General features: G+C 43.0%; 2 protein-coding genes across 5 annotated transcripts in view; one reads left to right on the top strand and one right to left on the bottom strand.

Annotated features, from left to right (window-relative positions):
• GEMIN5 (gem nuclear organelle associated protein 5) overlaps positions 1 to 18,514 on the bottom strand; it is a 51,635-nt gene that overhangs the window by 17,694 nt on the left and 15,427 nt on the right. For 2 of the 3 annotated variants that reach the window (XM_054079333.1, XM_054079331.1), the window contains exon 1: positions 615 to 837. In XM_054079333.1, coding sequence (XP_053935308.1) covers positions 615 to 822 — 208 coding nt within the window. In that variant the 5' untranslated portion in view covers positions 823 to 837. Of the gene's footprint in view, positions 1 to 614; positions 838 to 18,514 lie in introns of those variants that run through there. The other variant, XM_054079332.1, reaches the window with a different exon arrangement.
• On the top strand, positions 817 to 13,386 carry MRPL22 (mitochondrial ribosomal protein L22). Of its 2 annotated transcripts, XM_009565230.2 has the most exons (7): positions 817 to 898; positions 2,170 to 2,215; positions 3,528 to 3,663; positions 4,338 to 4,403; positions 4,911 to 4,988; positions 5,813 to 5,882; positions 7,092 to 13,372. In XM_009565230.2, exons 1-7 carry the CDS (start codon positions 871 to 873, stop codon positions 7,301 to 7,303), a joined length of 636 nt encoding a protein of 211 aa, XP_009563525.1. In that variant the 5' UTR covers positions 817 to 870; the 3' UTR covers positions 7,304 to 13,372. The 2 variants fall into 2 exon arrangements, with proteins under 2 accessions (XP_009563525.1, XP_053935312.1); XM_054079337.1 differs by lacking the exons at positions 817 to 898; positions 2,170 to 2,215 and having other exon boundaries at positions 3,586 to 3,677; positions 7,092 to 13,386.

Genomic DNA, 18,514 nt, shown 5'->3' with positions numbered 1-18,514 from the left:
ACCGCCTCACCCCACCTCACTCCGAGGCTCCCCCCGCCTCGCCTCCCAGTGCCCCTCCCTCGGGGCTCCCGCCACTCCCTGCTTCCCCTCCTCCCGCGGGTCTCCCCTCTTCCCCCCACTCCGAGGCTCCCACCGCCTCCAAGTGCTAAACCCCCTCGGAATTCCCACCACCTCTCGGTCCTCCCTCAGGGGCTTCCCCTGCCTCCCGTTCCCTCCCTGCAACCCCTTTCCCCGAGTCCCCCTTTCCCTTCCCGGGGCTCCCGCCAGGGCCTCTGCCCCTCACCCCCAGTCTCCCGCCCCTCTCCCGCCGCCTCCGAGCCTCAGTGCCCCCCCGCCCTGAGTCCCTCGTTCCCTTCCCCGCCTCCCTCCCACCCCGAGTCCCCTATTCCCTTCCTAGAGCTCCCGCCACCTCCCTCCCACTCCGAATCCCCTTCCCAGGGCTCCCACCGCCTCCCTCCCACCCCAGGTCTCCCCTCTCTTTCCTAGGCCTCCCATCCCAGGTCCCCCGTTCCCTTACCCCGTGTTCCCCCCACCTCAGGCTCCCGACGCCCCCGAGCTCCCATTCCCGCCATCCCCTCGTGTCCCCGCTCCCCCCTCGTGCCCCCGGCCAGTACCGCGGAAGGCGGGCGCAGCGGCGCTCACGTCCAGCAAGCAGACGCGGCTCCTGGCCGCGAAGCCGAAGAAGCGGCCGTCGCTGCTGGCGTCGCTGCAGCGGCTGCAGTACCAGTTGGGCGAGGCGGGCAGCGCCCTCGCCGTCGCCATCGCCATCCCTCCCTGCTTCCCGCGCTGCCGCCAAGCGCCGCGCGCGCCGTCGCGAAACATCGCGAACAAGAGCGACCCAGAGCGACTGCCGTAAAGCGCGGCGGGGCGATGGCGGCGCGCTGGGGCCTCGGCGCGGGTAAGGCCGGTATTTTCGAGGCGAGAAGCAGTTGCTGTGGCAGAAAGCGGGGTACTTTGGATTTAGGCTAAAGTTAGAGCTAAGTTTAGTCTCAGCAATGGTGTATTTTGAACGTTAAGCGGAATGTCTGTCTGAGAGCGCGGAGTCGCGCGGGGTGGGGGGGCGTTGGGAGTGGTACAAGAAGTTGATATTACAAAAAGTGGGAAATTTTTAGTTTAAGGTAAAGCAGAGTTCGGTTTTATCTAAGTAATGGTATTTTTTTGAAAGGCAGAACGTTTCTCTGATAGCACATTTTCGTTCAAAGTGTTTTTTCCACGCTGTTCGTTCTTTGGAGGTGAAAGTGCCTTGCGTTCATAGAATCGTAGGATGGTTTGAATTGGAAGGGACCTTAAATCCCATCCGGTGCAAGCCCCCTGTGATGGGCAGGGACACCTCACGCTGGATCAGGCTGCCGAAGGCCCCATCCAACCTGGCCTTGTACACCTCCAGGGATGGGGCAGCCACCACTTCCCTGGGCAACTTGTTCTGGTGCTTCACCACTCTCATAGTGAAGAAATTCCTTCTCATGTCTAGTCTAAATCCTCTCCAATTTATAGCTATTCCCCCTACTGCTATCACTACTTTATGAGAAGTCCCTCCCCAGTATTCTTGTAGTCCTGTTCAGGTATTCAAAGGTCGCTATAAGGTCTCCTCAGAGCCTTTTCTTCTCCAGGCTGAACACAATAATCTGTGTGGAACAGGTGTTTCGTTTGTAATCAGCTCTGGTTGCAGCCTCTCCCTGTCTCAAATACAAGGTCAGGCAGAGAGCTGGCTTCAAAACTCCAGATTATTGAGAGATTTAACTCTTGTGAAGTTCAGCCTTGACAAGAGGAAATGGTCTCAAGTTGCGTCAGGGCAGGTTCAGATTAGATATTAGGAAAAATTCCTTCACTAAAAGGGTTATTGGGCACTGGAACAGCTGCCCAGGGAGCTGGTTGAGTCACCATACCTCAAGGGATTTAATATTCATAATAACATTAAAATTAGTCCTTGGAAAGTAACAGAACTTGCATAAGATTTCTGGGAAAATTTATGCATATACATGTAAGTGGGAAATATATTCTACACCCAGCTCCTGTCTTGCTGCACATGATTGATAGAGATCACTCCCTGGTGTTGTGCAGGCCTGATAAACGATGCTTACTTTAGAGAGTTTATTTGTGAGCATTTTTGGTATCAGCTTGGGGGTTCGTGCTTACTTTTCCCTTGCTCACTGTGTTCCTGTCTTGCAGGTGGTGCCTGGGTGCGCAGTGTCCTGGGCTGGGTGCAGCCTGAGAGGTGAGTCTGGCCCTGGTCTGAACTGGGGCGGGCTCGGCCTGCTGGGGGCTGGCTGTGGGAAACAGGTTGCTCCATGCCTCCATCTTTCTTATTACATGGAGATTGGGATATAAGAAAGGTGCTCTGTTTTCCCCAAAATCCCTAGTCCCTTGGTCTCTGATTCTGCCTGGTGCTCCCAGACCCCACTGCCTATTCGCAGTGCATGCCAGGTGTTGGTGCTTATCACACTGTGTGTGCCCTTCCATTGAGGTGGCTTCATTCACTAGCTGGGAACCAAGTAGCTTTCAGATTTGCAGTTAGGTACATTTTGGCAGGTTACAGTGTTTCTGGTATTTCTCTTCCCAAAATTTTGCTTGTCTGTTATACCTTCCTTGACCTTCTCTGACCTTCCTTGCCAAGTATTTTCCTATATTAATTGACAATATGTTTGGTGATGATAAATTGCTGCCTTAATGAGTAAAATCTTTAAGTATTAAGTAAATCCAGTTTGGTAAACATCTGAAAAGAAATCAACGACAATTACATTTGTATATTATACTGCCCCTGCGATATGATAGGATGTGAAAACTTCAAGATGTACAATGCCCTTTTAAAACCAGTTGTTTGTGTTTGCCAGTCATTTTTAAATGCTTTGCACAGTTTGGCTACCCACACGAAGCTGTTCACGCTTTAGTAATATCTGGTCTTGAAACCTCATCTGTTTCTTGTAACTATCAGTCAGCAGGGGGCAAAATGTAGCTTGTTTTTTCTGAATCTGAGGTGAGTGAACTGACTGAAAACTACAGTTGTTTGCTGTCAGCTCTCTTATATTGACCTGACTGCATTTCAAAAGGAGTTTAGAATATTTTTCATTTCAAATATCAGAAGGGATGAATGCTTGTGGACTTAGAATATTTTTTTGGTACTCAGTCCCATGAAAAACTAGAAGCTTTAACTGCTAAGTCTTGTTGGTAAGAGTTAAGTTAGTATTGGCTAGTCTTGGAAAAGAGAGAAATTGTTTGTGTGAGTACAAGCCCCACGTAAGAACAAAGAGGCAATTGGGACTGTAAGTGTCCGGTCACACAATGTGGAACCTCACGCTATGCAAATGTGAGTTAGTTCATGGTTTCCTTTAGGAAACCTGAGGCTTCTCATTGAATTAAAAAGCCACTTCAACATAAGCTATAGAGAACTTGAACAGGCTTGTTTTGTGAGTGGTCAAGTGTGTTAGTTCTCTTTGTCAAGACAGGTAAGTTCACAATTTTCTAGGTAAATGGGGCAAGAGCAAAGAACTCTTGTGTTCAGCAGCAAAAACTGTGGTCTTGTCTTGCAGGTGGCTAGTGTCCAGTAGCCTTTTCCCGCTGTCGTGTATCCACACAAGCACAGCTCTGCAGAGATTTGGGAAGTGGGAGAAAAAGAACTGGATTGTTTACCCTCCGCAGCTGCCGGGAGAACCTCGCAGACCAGCTGTAGGCATACACCTGTGAATTTCCTTATTTACGTTTTGCAATTTCCGAATGGATTGTCACTGTTTCTAGGTGACTCCACAGGGCACTTTTCTGACAGCTTAGTCATTTGTTATTTAAGATTTTAGTCAGTTTGGCATCTTGATGTTGTAAAAGTTAACATTGCTTTGAATGTTTTCTGTTTCTAAATTGTATTGGAGCTTCAAGTTGCTTGTAGCTTATCACCTACCTAATGTGTGATGCAAACTGCAAAGATGCTATTCTCTATTTGTAGAAGTCTCTGAACTACAATGAGGTAGAAGTTACCAAGAATATATCATTATACACTTGTTCCATTTGTACTAATAGTAAATAACCAGAGAAGAACCCGATTGTGTTGTTGCTTCTGTGCACAAAGATGTAAATATAACTTTCCTTGAGTGGTGGAACTAGTGGTGCCTGTTTGATTCAGGTACAATACAGTGCACGCTGTATTAAAATTTTCTGTGTGCTAGCTACATTTTATATAATCCTTTCAGTTTCAAATGTCAAAGCTGTGTTTGATTTGGTATGTTCATGGAATAGTAGGGAGAGTCATTTTATTCCTCATAAGTATATAGGCTGTGGGGCAGGCAGATGTGCTGCATTCTTGTTTTCACAGCAGAATTACTGATCCTCTAACTTTTTTTCGCACCTAGGAGATATATCACTGTCGGAGGGAAATAAAATATAGCAAAGATAAGATGTGGTATCTGGCAAAACTGGTAAGCGAAAGGTATTTTTTACTGTATTTGTTGGAATGCAAAATTTAATTGCACTGTTTGCCGTAACAGCCTAGTTCAATCACAGTCTAATCGGCATCCTCGTAATAGAATCCTGGGGAAGCACATGTATCTGTGCAAGCGAACGCTTTTTTGTGGGTTGCTTTAGCTGCTTTGTCCTAGCACGGTCTCAAATGTGTACTCAGGATCATAGGCAGATTATGCACTATGGAAGAATTTTCATGTTGATTTTTGCCTAGTAGTAGATGGTGAGGGGAACTTTGAAGGATAGTAATGGGCTGGTTTGAAGAAAAAATAATTGAATGTTTTATCAAGATTTATTCAATATTTAGCTCAGAAGTTCTGTATGTAAGATACTACATTGAAGAAATGGTAATTAAGGACATTAAAATCTTTTGATTTGCTTTTTATAATGGCAAAATAGTCTTCTGAATAAGGGAAGAGAAGTATTTTTAATTGCAGAAGTTAACTTTAATGCTTTGATTGCAGATAAAAGGAATGTCCATTGATCAGGCTCTTGCTCAGCTGGAATTTAATGATAAAAAGGGAGCAAAGGTGATCAAAGAGGTATGTAGTATTCCTTAATGCTCCTAGTTTTAAGAAAACTTTAAAACCATTACCTATCACCAGATGTTTGGAGATGTTTCTACTCTCTGTTTTTCTCTGGTTCTATTAAGCACGTTGGGAGCACATTCAAACATATTTTTGTAGCAGTCATGTAATATTGTGACTTATGAATACGCAAAGGTCACTCATGCTGGTGGTTTTAGTTTATAGTGATAGTAAATTACACCTGGATACCTTCTCTCAACAGTGCTTGGTGTTAAGTTAATGGTAAAAAATGCAGAATTCTTGTCACTAATGGTTGTTGCATCAATGTGCTTTGGTTCTTAAAATTGTGAGAGATGAAGGATACCATCAGGGAAAGGACTGACTTTTGTCAAGGCATGAAGGCTTTTCATTCACTGTAGTTTTTATGAGTCTCAAATTATGCATTTTCTTGGCCAGAGCATTGATTTCTGGCATAATAATGACAAGGAGGTATCCTGTGTTATGTGAGAATATCGAATGGCCTAAGTTCATTTTGCCCACCTTGGAATTTGTTTCTAGTCTGTTGTCTAATTAGACAATGCTCCAAGGACGTAAGGCTGACGGATGCTGATGGCAACCATCTTTTTCACAAGCTTTCATCCCCAAAATGTAATAAAGTTATCCTGATGAAGCTTTTTCGAACTGTATGCGAAGAACATACTTTTAACAGTTTAGATCTCTGTAGAATACTTTTTCTGTAACTGACGTAACTTGCAATTTCTTCCATGTTATCTAGAGATAAGAAACAGCATTGCTTAAATTCCTGGTCAGTATTTCCATTTCTTTTCCTTTTGTTACAGGTTCTGTTAGAAGCGCAGGAAATAGCAGTAAGAAATCACAATGTGGAATTCAAATCAAATTTGCATATAGGTACATTTTTTTTCTTATTTTAGTGCATAAAAACATTGTCCTACCCTATGAAAAAGTCTTATCCTTAATAAGATTTTGTTGCTTCAAATCTGCAGGAAGGAATAGAATATGATTTCTAGTAAACTTAAAGGCACATGCTTTCCACTTGGAGCACGACTGTAGTTAGTGTAGTTGTTGAGCCTTCAGCCACCAGTTTGTTATAGTTGGAGTGTGACTGGAATTCTCTGGCATCTACTAGATGCACTGTTTTTAAGATGCATTCATCTGAGAGTGGAATTTCTGCTCTGTATGTGAAAACAAAGTTCTGAAGAGGAAGATGCTTGACCTGGTGACAAAAGACTAGACAACAAGAAGTGAACTGTTATTACTTTTTAATGCTGCCATCAAACACAGATGCTGGAAGCTTTGTCTGTAGCTGATAGTGCTAGCTTTACAGGATTGGAGTCTAAACTTCTATTAGAAACAGTATAAAAGTAAATAATTATTGACAGTAGACTTCGTAATAAAAAGGCTCTGTTATAGGTGATTACAAAATAAGCTTTGTAGGAACTGCAGCACTTTCGTGCCTAGAAAAATGTTAGAGAAATGTTTACTTGTAGGTGTCTTTAGGCCCAGAGAAAAGAATTCCTGTGTTGCCACATATGGTATAAATGTTACTAAGCTGACCTTGTAACTGTAAAGTAACCTGGATTGTAGAGCAGGCCTGATTAGAATTCTTCGGAGCCTTCCAGGCCTCTGCCATAAGAGGGTTTATATGCTAGTGCAGGATAGTGTAAATAATGAAAATACCTATGATGAATGCAATAAAGGGAGGAAGGAGGGAAGTCTGTAAGACTGCTACAGGAATTCATGAGACAAAGTACTGAAAAGTGGAATTAATACAGCCTTCAGAAGAGCTATATAATCTAATAAGTGTCCAGCATAGCTTCCTCTGGATTTGTTCTTTACTCCATATTTATCTTTGTGTGCATGCTTTCTAAATTCACCTGTTAGGTGCTCCTGCAGAGCGTTAATTCAAGTCATGGGTTCTTCTACAGCAGTAATCTGCTAAATGTAATCCAAGAACGATGGAGGAGAGAATCATCAGTGGAATTAACTTTTCATATGTAGTCATGAAAAATATACTGGCAAGACAGTGTTTCACTTGCAGATGTGTGGTAGTTTATTCTTGACTGAATAGTCTTCTCTCTCCCTGCCCTTTTCCTTCAGCTGAGTCAATGACTGGCAGAGGCCGCTATGTGAAGCGGATTCGTTACCATGGCAAAGGCATGTTTGGAATCATGAAACTCTCCAGGTGCCATTACTTTGTGAAGTTGGTGGAAGGTCCTCCTCCTCCTCCAGAGCCACCAAGGACTGGTTTTGACCAAGCAAAAGAATATGTGCAGCATCTGCGAAGTAGAACCCTTGTTAATACACTGTGACAAAGTTTTGTGACTGTATAGGTATTTCTTGTACGGCAATGTACTTATATAAAAGAATAATTAAAATCATGTTTTAGTTATTCCTCTGCTGTTGTTGGAGCTGAATGATGCAAGAATGATCATAGGCTTTTTACTCATTTGTCAAGCCATAGGTGTGGAAAAATCTTGGAAAAGCAGCAACAGATGTCGCTTTTTATGAGCTATTTGGACCACAGACTTCAAGCTGTACCCGGTACTATAACATTTAGAACATGTGGTGCTGTTATATAGCTTGTAAGGAACTGTGTTGTCCTCAGATTCATGCAGCTGCCTCTTTGTTATGTATGGTTGGGTCTGTTATTGTAAAAATATGTGCTTGACAATTACATGGCAAGATCAAGACTTGGAGTAAAATGACTAAAATTTGACATCCTTAAAGTAGCTACAACAGTGGAACAAAACAAGCAACAATAATAGTTGAGATTATCAGGCATCCATTTATGGTTTATCTAGGCCATAATGCTCTTTCTTCATACCCTCTATTGCGCATCTTGGACGTTGTGTCTGGGAGTGAGGAATAAAGAGATCGTTTAGAGTTCAGGTTTTGAGAGAGTCAGTAGGTGGCAATGTTTGGTTTGTCAGAGGGGGAAGTAGTAGGAAAAATTTACACTGCGTTGAAACCTGTTCTTGATTCTGACCATGGCATTAGTAGTCTGATATGTCCATGGAGTTCAGGCTGTTCCTGAAACTTGGTATGGGTTACAGGCACAATATGGAGAAAAGCTTGTCTTGGTGAAAAGTGAACTAAATCTCCACTGTCTGGAAACAAATTGCTTTTGTAATGTTGAGGCAAGTAAAATGTGCAATGGATTTAATGTGGAATGGCCTGTTGCGTAAACAAATCAGGCTTTCAGTTCTCTGAAAACAATCCCATTTTTGTTGTTACTTTAAAGAGAAAAAGACTGAGATTGGTAGGGGGAATCTCATTTCATCCAGTCAAGCTTTCAGCTCAGATGGCCAGAGATCACGAGCTGAAAAAGAATAAGTTGTTGCTTGTTTATGCAAATGTCTGATACTTAGGCCTTTCTTTTCCATTCTGCGAGCATCAGAATGGGAGACAGATTGCTTGCCTCGCTTGGGTCTTTTTGCCACACCAAGGAGTTGTAGACTTTCTCACATGTATTTACTTCGATCTGTACTTGAATGATGGTAAAGGAACAGTTCCTATAAGGAAAGAAATTATCTTTATTGTCTTAATCAAGGTAACATACAGCTGTTTCTTTTGGCTGCCAAAGAAAGGGTCTTGTGATCTTCAGGAGTATTAGGGGATTGTGAAGTTACACAAGAGGTACATGCATGGTTCAGTACCATTAATGACGGCTTATTTGCAGTCTGTTTTTCTGCTGTGCACTTACAGATACATTACTTGCTTTAAAGCCATGATTTAGTAACATGTATCTGAAAGTATGTTCCTGATAAAACTCTGTCTCCGTAGTCCCTGATGTGTGTTTGAAGAACTGTTTCTGGTGTGCTATGTGCTATGATAAACAGCTGTGCTTTGCTCTGCCAGCTGCCGTTAAACTGTTTTGTCATCTGAAATATCTTACAAGTTGTAGCAGACTTGAATGACTTAATCTTTTTGAGGGTCAGTGATCTGGGAGAGGACTAAGGAATCACAAAATAATCCAAGCTTATTAAGCACTTGCAATCTAAGCATGTAAAACCAATCTTCCAAGTATTTTATTCCAGTACTGGCTTCTCCAGCGTGCTGTACAATTCCCTTCAGATCCCTCTTGAACCTCTGGACGATGTTCAATACTTATAGATATCTCTGCTTTAGTTACAAATCTGCAGATGGGAAGAGAAATGAGAATGTGACCGATGTCTTTTCCCGCTTCTTTATGATGCAGCAGGTGGCCCTGATGCTCCTTTAAACAAACAGGCCTGGGCTTTTGAAATTTTTCAGTCAGTCAAAAAGCAAGATTGTTGCTTCTCATTCTTGTTTTCTTTCTTAAAACAATAAGTGGGAAGACTCTTTTCTGACATGTCTTTATCAATGACCTGGATGAGGGAATCGAATGCATCCTAAGTAAGTTTGCGGATGACACTAAGCTGGGTGGAAGTGTCGATCTGCTGGAGGGTAGGGAGGCTCTTCAAAGGGGTCTGAACAGGTTGGACCGCTGGGCTGAGACCAATGGCATGAGGTTTAACAAGGCCAAATGCCGGGTCCTGCACTTGGGGCACAATAACCCTATACGGTGCTACAGACTGGGGGAAGAGTGGCTGGAAAGATGCACGGAGGAGAAGGACCTGGGGGTGTTGGTTGATAGCGACTGAACATGAGCCAGCAGTGTGCCCAGGCGGCCAAGAAGGCCAATGGCATCTTGGCTTGTATCAGAAACGGTGTGACCAGCAGGTCCAGGGAGGTTATTCTCCCTCTGTACTCGGCACTGGTGAGACTGCACCTCAAATCCTGTGTTCAGTTCAGGGCCCCTCGCTACAAGAAGGATGTTGAGGCTCTGGAGCGTGTCCAGAGAAGAGCAATGAAGCTCGGGAAGGGGCTGGAGAACAAGTCTTATGAGGAGCAGCTGACGGAACTGGGGTTGTTTAGTCTTCAGAAGAGGAGGCTGAGGGGAGACCTCATTGCTCTTTACAACTACCTGAAAGGAGGTGGTAGAGAGGAGAGTGCTGGCCTCTTCTCCCAAGTGACAGGCGACAGGACAAGGGGGAATGGCCTCAAGCTGTGCCAACGGAGGGTCAGGCTGGACATCAGGAAAGAATTTTTCACAGAAAGGGTCATTTGGCGCAGGAACAGGCTGCCCAGGGAGGGGGGGAGTCATCATCCCTGGAGGTATTTAAAAGATGGGTGGATGAGATACTTGGGCATGGTTTAGTGCTTGATAGGAATGGTTGGACTTGATGATCCAGGAGATCTTTTCCAACCCTGTGATTCTGTGATTCCTCTTATTCCTTAGTACCCTTTTCTGCCTTCTTAAAGATATGTTACCCGTAGTAGATGCCTATGGTGTTGGCTAAGAAAGCACTAAGCAGCAGTGTCTGCAACAGTACAGTGATGGTAGGTAGGGTTGAGAAGAGGGTCTTCAACTGGTTTGATCCCTGCCTTTCACTGGTGGGATGGTAAGAGTGTCTGAAGTGGTTTCTGTGACAGATGCATCAGATTACTGGTATGGGAACCTGCCTGATCCCTTTAAAAATTCAGTAAGATCTAGTGATGAAGCTTTATACTATCAAGTTCTAAATATAAATAAAATCTGTGGAATCAGATTGTACTGTGCATTCTTGGTAATTAGTACAACTACATTTTAGTTATATTTGATATGGATTCAGACAGAAATTTCTTTGCTAACTGCAACAAGTCTTTAGCAAAAGATGATATTTATTACTGTGACCTCCAATAGAACAACATTCTTAAAGAAGTCATTACCAGAAGGGAGGGGGAGAGGCGCCTAGGCCTGTACTCGATGCTAATTTTATTGGTAATGTCTGGGGGCACTGTAAACTCACTATTTGTGTGTGTTTGTGCTGATGTTACAGAAACTGGGAAAGGAGCAAGTATGCGTGAAGGTGTAGTAAGGCTTCAGGGAAATCTGAAGAGAGCAGAACTGTGAGCTGTGCTCAGCAATGTGAGATTTAGTCGAGGCAAACTTAAAAACTTGCTGTTGGGATTGTTCATAATAATTTAAAAGTATCCAGTGAGAAAGTTAAAGTGCTTTTGTCAGACCGCGTGATGTCTTTTTGAATGTGGTTTTGGTTTTTTTCCTTTTTAAAACTGAGCACTTACCGAGCAGGTAGTTCATTGGAGGTAGAGTAAGGAAAGATGCGTGAATATAGTTACAAAGTGATCATCGGCCTCTTTAAGGTAAATGTAAGTGTGATACACAACAACTGGACAATTAGGGACCTCTGGTTCTGGTCAGGTCTGTACTGGAAATTGCCATTGTGAGGTGGACTGCTTTAGGGCTCAGGTGGTACGTGGGCACGGGTGTGTTATGCCCAGTGCTTCAGTGCTGTACCTGGCACACAGCATAAATCTTTTGATTTACCCCTCTTTGCACAAATGGGAGTTGTGTAACTACTGCCACCCCTGAGTCACTTGGGAAATCCTTCAGACACTGGAGTGAAGGAACAGTAGGAATCACTGTTTGCTTTCTGCTTTTCCCTATGAAAATCCACTGCTGGGATGCTGGAAAGTCATTTACAAGTAGAATTGTCCTTTAAATAGAAATAAGGTTACAACTAAATCCTCAATGAACCATAGAAACAAAGGTGACATTCTTCACAATATGAGCTATAGTCCTGCTGAAAATGCCCCCATTTCTAGCCTTTGAAAGAACAAGCCCTTATTGATGAATGTCATCTCTCCAGCTGCACTTCAACCATGTAATTTGAAATAATTAGTAATTAAACAAAATAGGAAACTGTAGTAGCAATAATAATCACGCAAGTCACTGTTTGCTGCAGCCATACCTAGGGGAAATAACTTGAAAGGAGGGGAAAGTTTCAGGAACTGACTTTTGAGTACTTAAGTGAGGTAAGGAACAAGATATCTCTTGGGGAGTAGTCAGCAAATGCAGAGCTAATTTTGTATTTGCTCTATAACATCAACACTCTCTTCTTCTTTCAAGGAAGTTGTACGCTAATACAGAGGGCAGGCTGCCATTGAAGAGAACAAGCCAAGGAGAGTGCAACTTTACATTGCACAAATTAGGCATTCACCTCAGAGTATTAGCTGAAGAAAATAATCTGAAAGCCTATCTAATACTCAACAGAGGAGTCTTGAAACTAAAGACAAAATGTGGGGCAAGAACATCTGAATAACTATTGCATCTGCGGGTGCTACTTCTTTGCATTGCACGGTAGTACAGCTATCACGTTTTGTATCGTAAAATCATTTTCATCATATATTAACCTAGATGCACTTTTCTTTCCTCTAAAAATAATGAAATGAAGGCTTAAATGATATTTGTATTCATGTGATATCTTTTAAATTAGCTAGGAGTTGGGACCATTGTCAGTGCTGCATCAAGTCACCTGTGTGTTTGTCTAACAATATTGTAAATCCAGCCATCTCTCTGGTAGCCTGCGCTAATGCTACGCTACCTTCCCTGTGAAGGCTTCTTGCAAAGGCTGGCCTGGGCCTCCCAAGCAGTACTGTGTTGTTCTCCTTTGCTCTATTGCCTGGTGCTACCGGGAGGTGGTTGACTTGATCAAATCATAACTCTCCTGTTGCTGTTAGATCAATCTGCTAATCACCTTTTTGGAGGTTCAGCTGCAGGCTCTCATAAATCTAGTTCTCTAGCCCTTGCACTTTATCCTCTCCTGTTGCCTCATCTCTGTGGCTGTGGGGGACCTAAAACCAGACTCAAATGTTCCAGGTACCAGCACTGTTGAGAGGGAGTTAAACTTCCCTTGCTCTGCTGGCCATGCTTTTAATGGAGCCAAGTATGCAGTCTGCTGTGACAGTGAGGAGACCGTGTTGTTGACTCACATTCAGCCTGATGTTCGTGGAACCCCCAGATCCTTTTCAGGTTGCTCCTCAGAACTGCAGTAAATACCTGTGGGATCTGTGTTTCAGCTCTCATTGCTTTTCTGTATACACTAATGAGGACTCTTTTACCACTAGAAAATTGTTCTGTTATGTGGATGATAATTTTCTTTCCTAATAGAAAAGCTGCAAAACAGTTTTCTGGCTTGTTGTTAATCAAACTCTTAGGCTAGCCAAGAGTGGAGTAAAGGCATTTGTACATGCTGTTGTGGCAAACTCCATCAATGTATGCAGGTAATAAGCGGTGAAATGTGTCTACATCTCTCCTGTTGATTATCTCCTTCAAAGCAAGACAAACATAGGTCTTTACCGTATGCTGGCCATGTAAAATAAAACTTTAATTAAATGAAAACAGAGTGGAGTGTGAGGTGCACTACACTGGGCTGTGAAAGCATTGCTGTTCAAAACCAGCTCTCCTAGATGCCCCTGATTCCTTGCCTTCTTTTTTCCCCACTTAAAATTCCCAATAGTGCATTAAGAGGAACTTGGTAGTTAGTAAATTTTCCCCTGTGTAGTTTACACATTCAAGGTTATGGGCCAGAACAAGTAGTGTCATGCTATAAATCGGGTGTAATGGAACAGCTTGAGAGAGGGTGCAGAAGTCCTACTTCCCCTCACACAGTGTGTGTGCTAAAACTCTGACGATAGAGCTGGCACAGACCCAGGAACCCCCAGAAAGGGCTGCTTAAATCATTAATAATGAGCTTCATCCTGCTACCCTCTCTCTCTGGAGGTAGCAAGGTATACTGAAAATTCTTTAAAAGGGCTGAGTATCAGAGAAGGGAGACATTTTCACCAGAAAGGGGGTGTAGCTGAACCCCGCTGTGGTGCAGAATGGGAGGTGGGACATCTGCCTTGTGGTTGTTCTCCTTCCAGTAACTAAATGCTTTTAGTCCATGTGCTGTATCATATCTTAGTTAGCCTTATGTTTGAGCTAGTGCTTATGGCTCTGGTTCTCTCCACTGGCTTAAGCCCTTCATTGATTCTTTTAGGCCTGAAAGTCCAGTGAGTCTGAATGTTGGACCATTTGAAGAAGAACTCGCCTGCAAACACAGGGAAAGGCAGTCCTGAGTTGGTCCCAGGGTCCTCCCAGCAGGACTGGGCTCAGGGTTTTACTCGGGTTAGTGTTGTTGCTGAAGGATACGCAATGGTCAGTGCTGTGACACAGGTGCCCCAAGCTGGAGCCTGTAGCACGTCTCGAGAGAAAAAGACTAGCTGGAAATACCAAACCTTAAGCTGGAAAGGTTTAATTACTGGGATCAATCAAGCTCAAACTAGAACTTGTATTATAGTAGCGGAAGAACTAGATTACAGTAGTATATCCACGCATATGCGCTAGCTATGTTTTGTCTGCCCTGTCCCCGTGAATCGGGGAAGCCACGCAAGGTCCCCGTGGGTAGCAGCCTCTTTTAAATAACACTTTTGCTAAGTCTCATCCTGACCATGCCCGGGGCCTTGTTAGTGTAGAAATGTTGTTGCAGGGAGCTGAATGAGGGAATACAAATGGCATCTTCTTGCCTGAGACATACCTGGAGAAATTTGAGTGTGAAACAGCTGGAACTGTTCTGCCCCTAAATGATGAAGGTGATTTCCAAAGTCAGCAAAGGGTAGGGACAAAATTATGTGGAAGTTGGATTTGCCTTGGGCTGACTGGAGTCAAAAATAAGGGCCAGAAGTCTGGTGCAGTTACATCTCTCTTACCTGCAAAAGTTGGTGAAAATTCCCGTCCGAGATCAAGGCAATACCAACTAAACTGTTATCCAAGTATCTAGAAATGTCTGGCTTTTCCTCTAAACTGTCACATTTTAAAGCAAAGATTCCCACCTGTTCTTGTCAAGTCCTAGATGTTTCAAGCATACTCTCAATTTTTATTTTGCTTTTATTATCTATCTCTTTTGGGGGCCTATCCTCACTGCTCTTGTGATGGATGGATGCTTGCAAAGCAACTATTGTTCTTCTTCTCCATCTGTTCTGTTGCTGGATATGCCTGTCTTTTTGAAGGCTTTCAGAGTCTGTGCTGGGAATGTATTTCTCTTCCAAGTATTGAGAGATTTATATTTTTAATGGGTATTTGTTTTATCTATTACATGCAAGATTTATTCACTTGATAATCTTAATCTCTTGGTGACACAGGGCATCTTCTCATGTCCTGATCTAGCACACAGGGATTTTATTCGTTTAACAATTTGGCTTGTGGATCAGATAGCCATTAGAGGTAAATACTGCGGTGTGCCGAGTATGCTCAACGAGACTGGAACAAAGAGCAGCAGTAACTTGCACCGAGCCTGCAGCATCTCTCAGGATTGTGCTCTTAGAAGCTTTCTTTACACTTGAAGTATATGAGTAAGTTACTGTGTGGTGCATGTCTTTCCTTTTTAGACCCTATCCTTCTTCAATATGATTTCTCTCTGATAAGTGAGACTTCATGACACTTTTGCAATGACTGCTTGTGCTCAGTTATCATCTTTTGAGTCTCTTAGGAGTTCTTTTCTTCCTTCGTTCTTCAAGGTGTGCTTAGTTGGAAAATCAGGGAAGAAAAAGTGAGTAAAAATACTTTCATGAAGTGACAATTCTGCCCTGCTCCAGCACAGTACAATAAACTCTGTCATTGTAGCTGAATGTAAAGACATTAACATTTCTTTCTGTCTACAGCAGGAAAAAACAACAGGTCTTTTTCTTGTTCTCTGACACAGAAGCTTCCAACCTATTACTCTTTTTTTTTTTGTTAAAGACAGCAATATCTTCATTTCTTGAAATTAAGTTTGAGATGTGATATTTGTTCCTGATAGCAATCATGGGGGCCAAAATTCTAGATTTCTGAAGGGGGCCAGCAATACATCATCCTGATACGGTGCCCGGGATTGCAAGGGAATAGGGGCAGTGGCCCAGGGGTGCATCATACCTGCAAGGTGAAATGCCCCAGCAGCCCCAGCAGTAGACAGTTCCTTGGCACAGCTGTGACTTTGGCAAGCCAACACATTCATGGCACAGACAGCGTAAACATTTTGTGGCAACTGTGCAAAGCAGGCAGCCAATTATTTTACTAATGATTGCTTCTTGGTGCTCTCCTCCTCTGTCATCTGCCCTAGAGAGGAAAACTTTCTCCTCTGTCCTCTTGGATAATGGAATAAATGGATTCTTTCTGTAAAAATACAGTGCTAATACTGCAGCAGTCTGTGCTGTGTGGGGCTCTGCTATGTAATTATGTTCCTCCTCTGAACTCCCTCCTTTTCCTGACTTTATTGTAGATCTTGCCTGGCACTGTGCTGGCTGTAGCAGGCAAAGTCTGAGAGCTTGCATCCCTGCTGACTCCCCTCTGAGCTGTTCAACTGCTTCCTGTTAACCAAAGTGATGGAAGAGTTAATGCTTCCAGAGCTTTTCTAAAATTCTCTTCCTTATGATGGTCTCAGTGAGGACTTCGTGTAAGCAGGTGGCGACCTTCTGTGGACTCATTTGCACAGCTGTTCCAGGCTGACTCCAGTAATTTCAGCTCTGGAACATAAAAAAAACCTGTTTGTGTGCCCATTAAATTCTCAGGGTAGTCAGGAAGTGTAGGGCTATAACAGTGGATATACGCAAACACAGAGAAAGAAAATGTTTGGTACAGTACATGGGTGTGCCAAGACCAGAGTGCTAATTCTTCCTGCTTGAAGTTATGTTCTTGATTCAGTGAGCTGAAGGTTAGTTGTGATCTAAACAAGAGTGGCACGACCAGAATCCCAACTTAAATAGTTATTTTGGTTTTGGAAGCCCAGGGTTCATCTCTATGTTTAGTGGATTCTCTAGGGTGAATCTGAGTGTTTAAATTGTGCTGAGTTAACTCAGCCAGTTTCTGGATAGCAGATACCTACTGGAAATGATTCCCAGCTTCCCTAGCAGTCATCTAGTACCATCTTTTTAACAGAATCTTGCAAGATTTCTGGGCAGTGTGACCATGGCATCACTCTGACCTTAGTTCTGATAAATACAATGATAAACACAAACTGAACTCCATCGTGTTTGTACTGCGTTGCTACCAGCCCCTGAGCTACCCAGATTACCTGGAGCATGCAGCGGTGAAAAGGTAACTTCAGATACTGTCCTCCTCCATCAGTTTTAAAAGGAGAGGGATATAGCTTCCTAATTGAAGACTACCGTTTGCTCACCACCGTTGTCAACTATGGAATTCAGTACGGTACTTTCATCTAGTGACAGTGATGAAGTGGTTATTAAATGCAATAGAAATCATTCAAGCCCCTTTCCATTAAAAGCTTCTCTCTTATCTCTGGCTTTCTACTTTCTTGCAAAAAACCTTGGCAGAAATACAGAACTGGAGAGAAATGCTCCCCTACTTCGTTGTTTTCTGGGGACGGGCCTTTCGAGCACACAGAAGTAGACATTTGCATCTAAACCATCTAAGTCTTAGTCTTGAGAGACCAGGGTACCTCTCCTCCCTAGCTCGGGCACAGGGCTTCTGAGTAGTGATCCAAGCTGTTTAAACTGTGTGGGAACATCATCTTTTGGGTACTCATCATGGAATAAAGCACCAAACATGTGAGAAAGAACAGTTACTTGGCATTTAGTACATGCCAGAAGAAGGAGTGTGAAAAAATGCCAGTGCCCATCTATTAGCCACCTCTTTTGAATACAAACATAGAATATTAATTTAAATCAACTGAAAGGCGTTAAAAACTTGATATTCTCTTTGCCCCAGAAGTACTCGGCTGATAAGAAACAAATTAAAAATGCAGAGTTTTCCAATAGCAAAAATGCTGCATGTTTCAAATGAAATTGGTCTTTTTATGTGTAGTGTTTTGGACTGAAAAAATAATATTAAATGCACATAAAAATGATTACTGTAAATGGTGAAGACATCAAAGTTTGGCATCAAAGTTAAATGAAAGCACTTGGAAGTCTATTTGTTTGATCTGTACATAAATAAGCTTAAAAAGAAGCCAGGGCTTTTTTACACAGGCGGAACTGCGTAGCCAGTTCAAATTCCCCTGCATCCCAGGGATTCCCAAACTAGGTTAGATCCAAACATGGTCATTATTTTTTTGTTGGGTTTTTTGTGTATTTGCCCAGCATGCTTCTATGCCAATGCAGCAGGGAAAATGGGTTGGCAGAAGACACAAGTCTCAGGCTCTTATAAAATGCTTTTGAGCTCACGTGGGGAGTGGACAAACTCCAGGATACTGGAGTAAAAGCCTTGTGCTTCTTCTAAACCTGGAAGAAGGACTATCAAAATGAAAGTAAATTAATGATCCCTTAACATTGTTGAAGCCAAGGCTTATATAGTCAACTGTAGTCATCTGGGTTGGTTTTCACCACCAAAGATCCATTTCTGGCTTGGCCAGAAGGTGTGAATTAGGAAAGTAGGTCAGAGATGTGTTAATTTATTTTAGGTAAGGTTCTATTACAGAGCTGAGCTGTGCTAATGTTCAGTTCATTTCAGTTCTCTCTTAGACAAAAAACCCCCCACACTTTGAAAGGTGGAGCCTGTAATTAAAAAATGGGACTTGACTTCTTTTGTGCCTTTCATGGAAAGACCCCACTGTGCTTTACAGTGATTAACTCTTCCTTTGCACTGTGCAGAGTCCTGTAATTACTCTCAGCTCCGAGAGCTCTTTTGGTATAGTGCAAATGTAAGATCTTTCTCTACAGAGAGCCAAGCTTCAGCTCATTTA

Source organism: Cuculus canorus, chromosome 14 (assembly GCF_017976375.1).
Source record: "Cuculus canorus isolate bCucCan1 chromosome 14, bCucCan1.pri, whole genome shotgun sequence".
Lineage (NCBI taxonomy): Eukaryota > Metazoa > Chordata > Aves > Cuculiformes > Cuculidae > Cuculus > Cuculus canorus.
The sequence above is the reverse complement of the archived record's forward strand: the minus strand, read 5'-3'. Positions and strand labels throughout refer to the sequence as shown.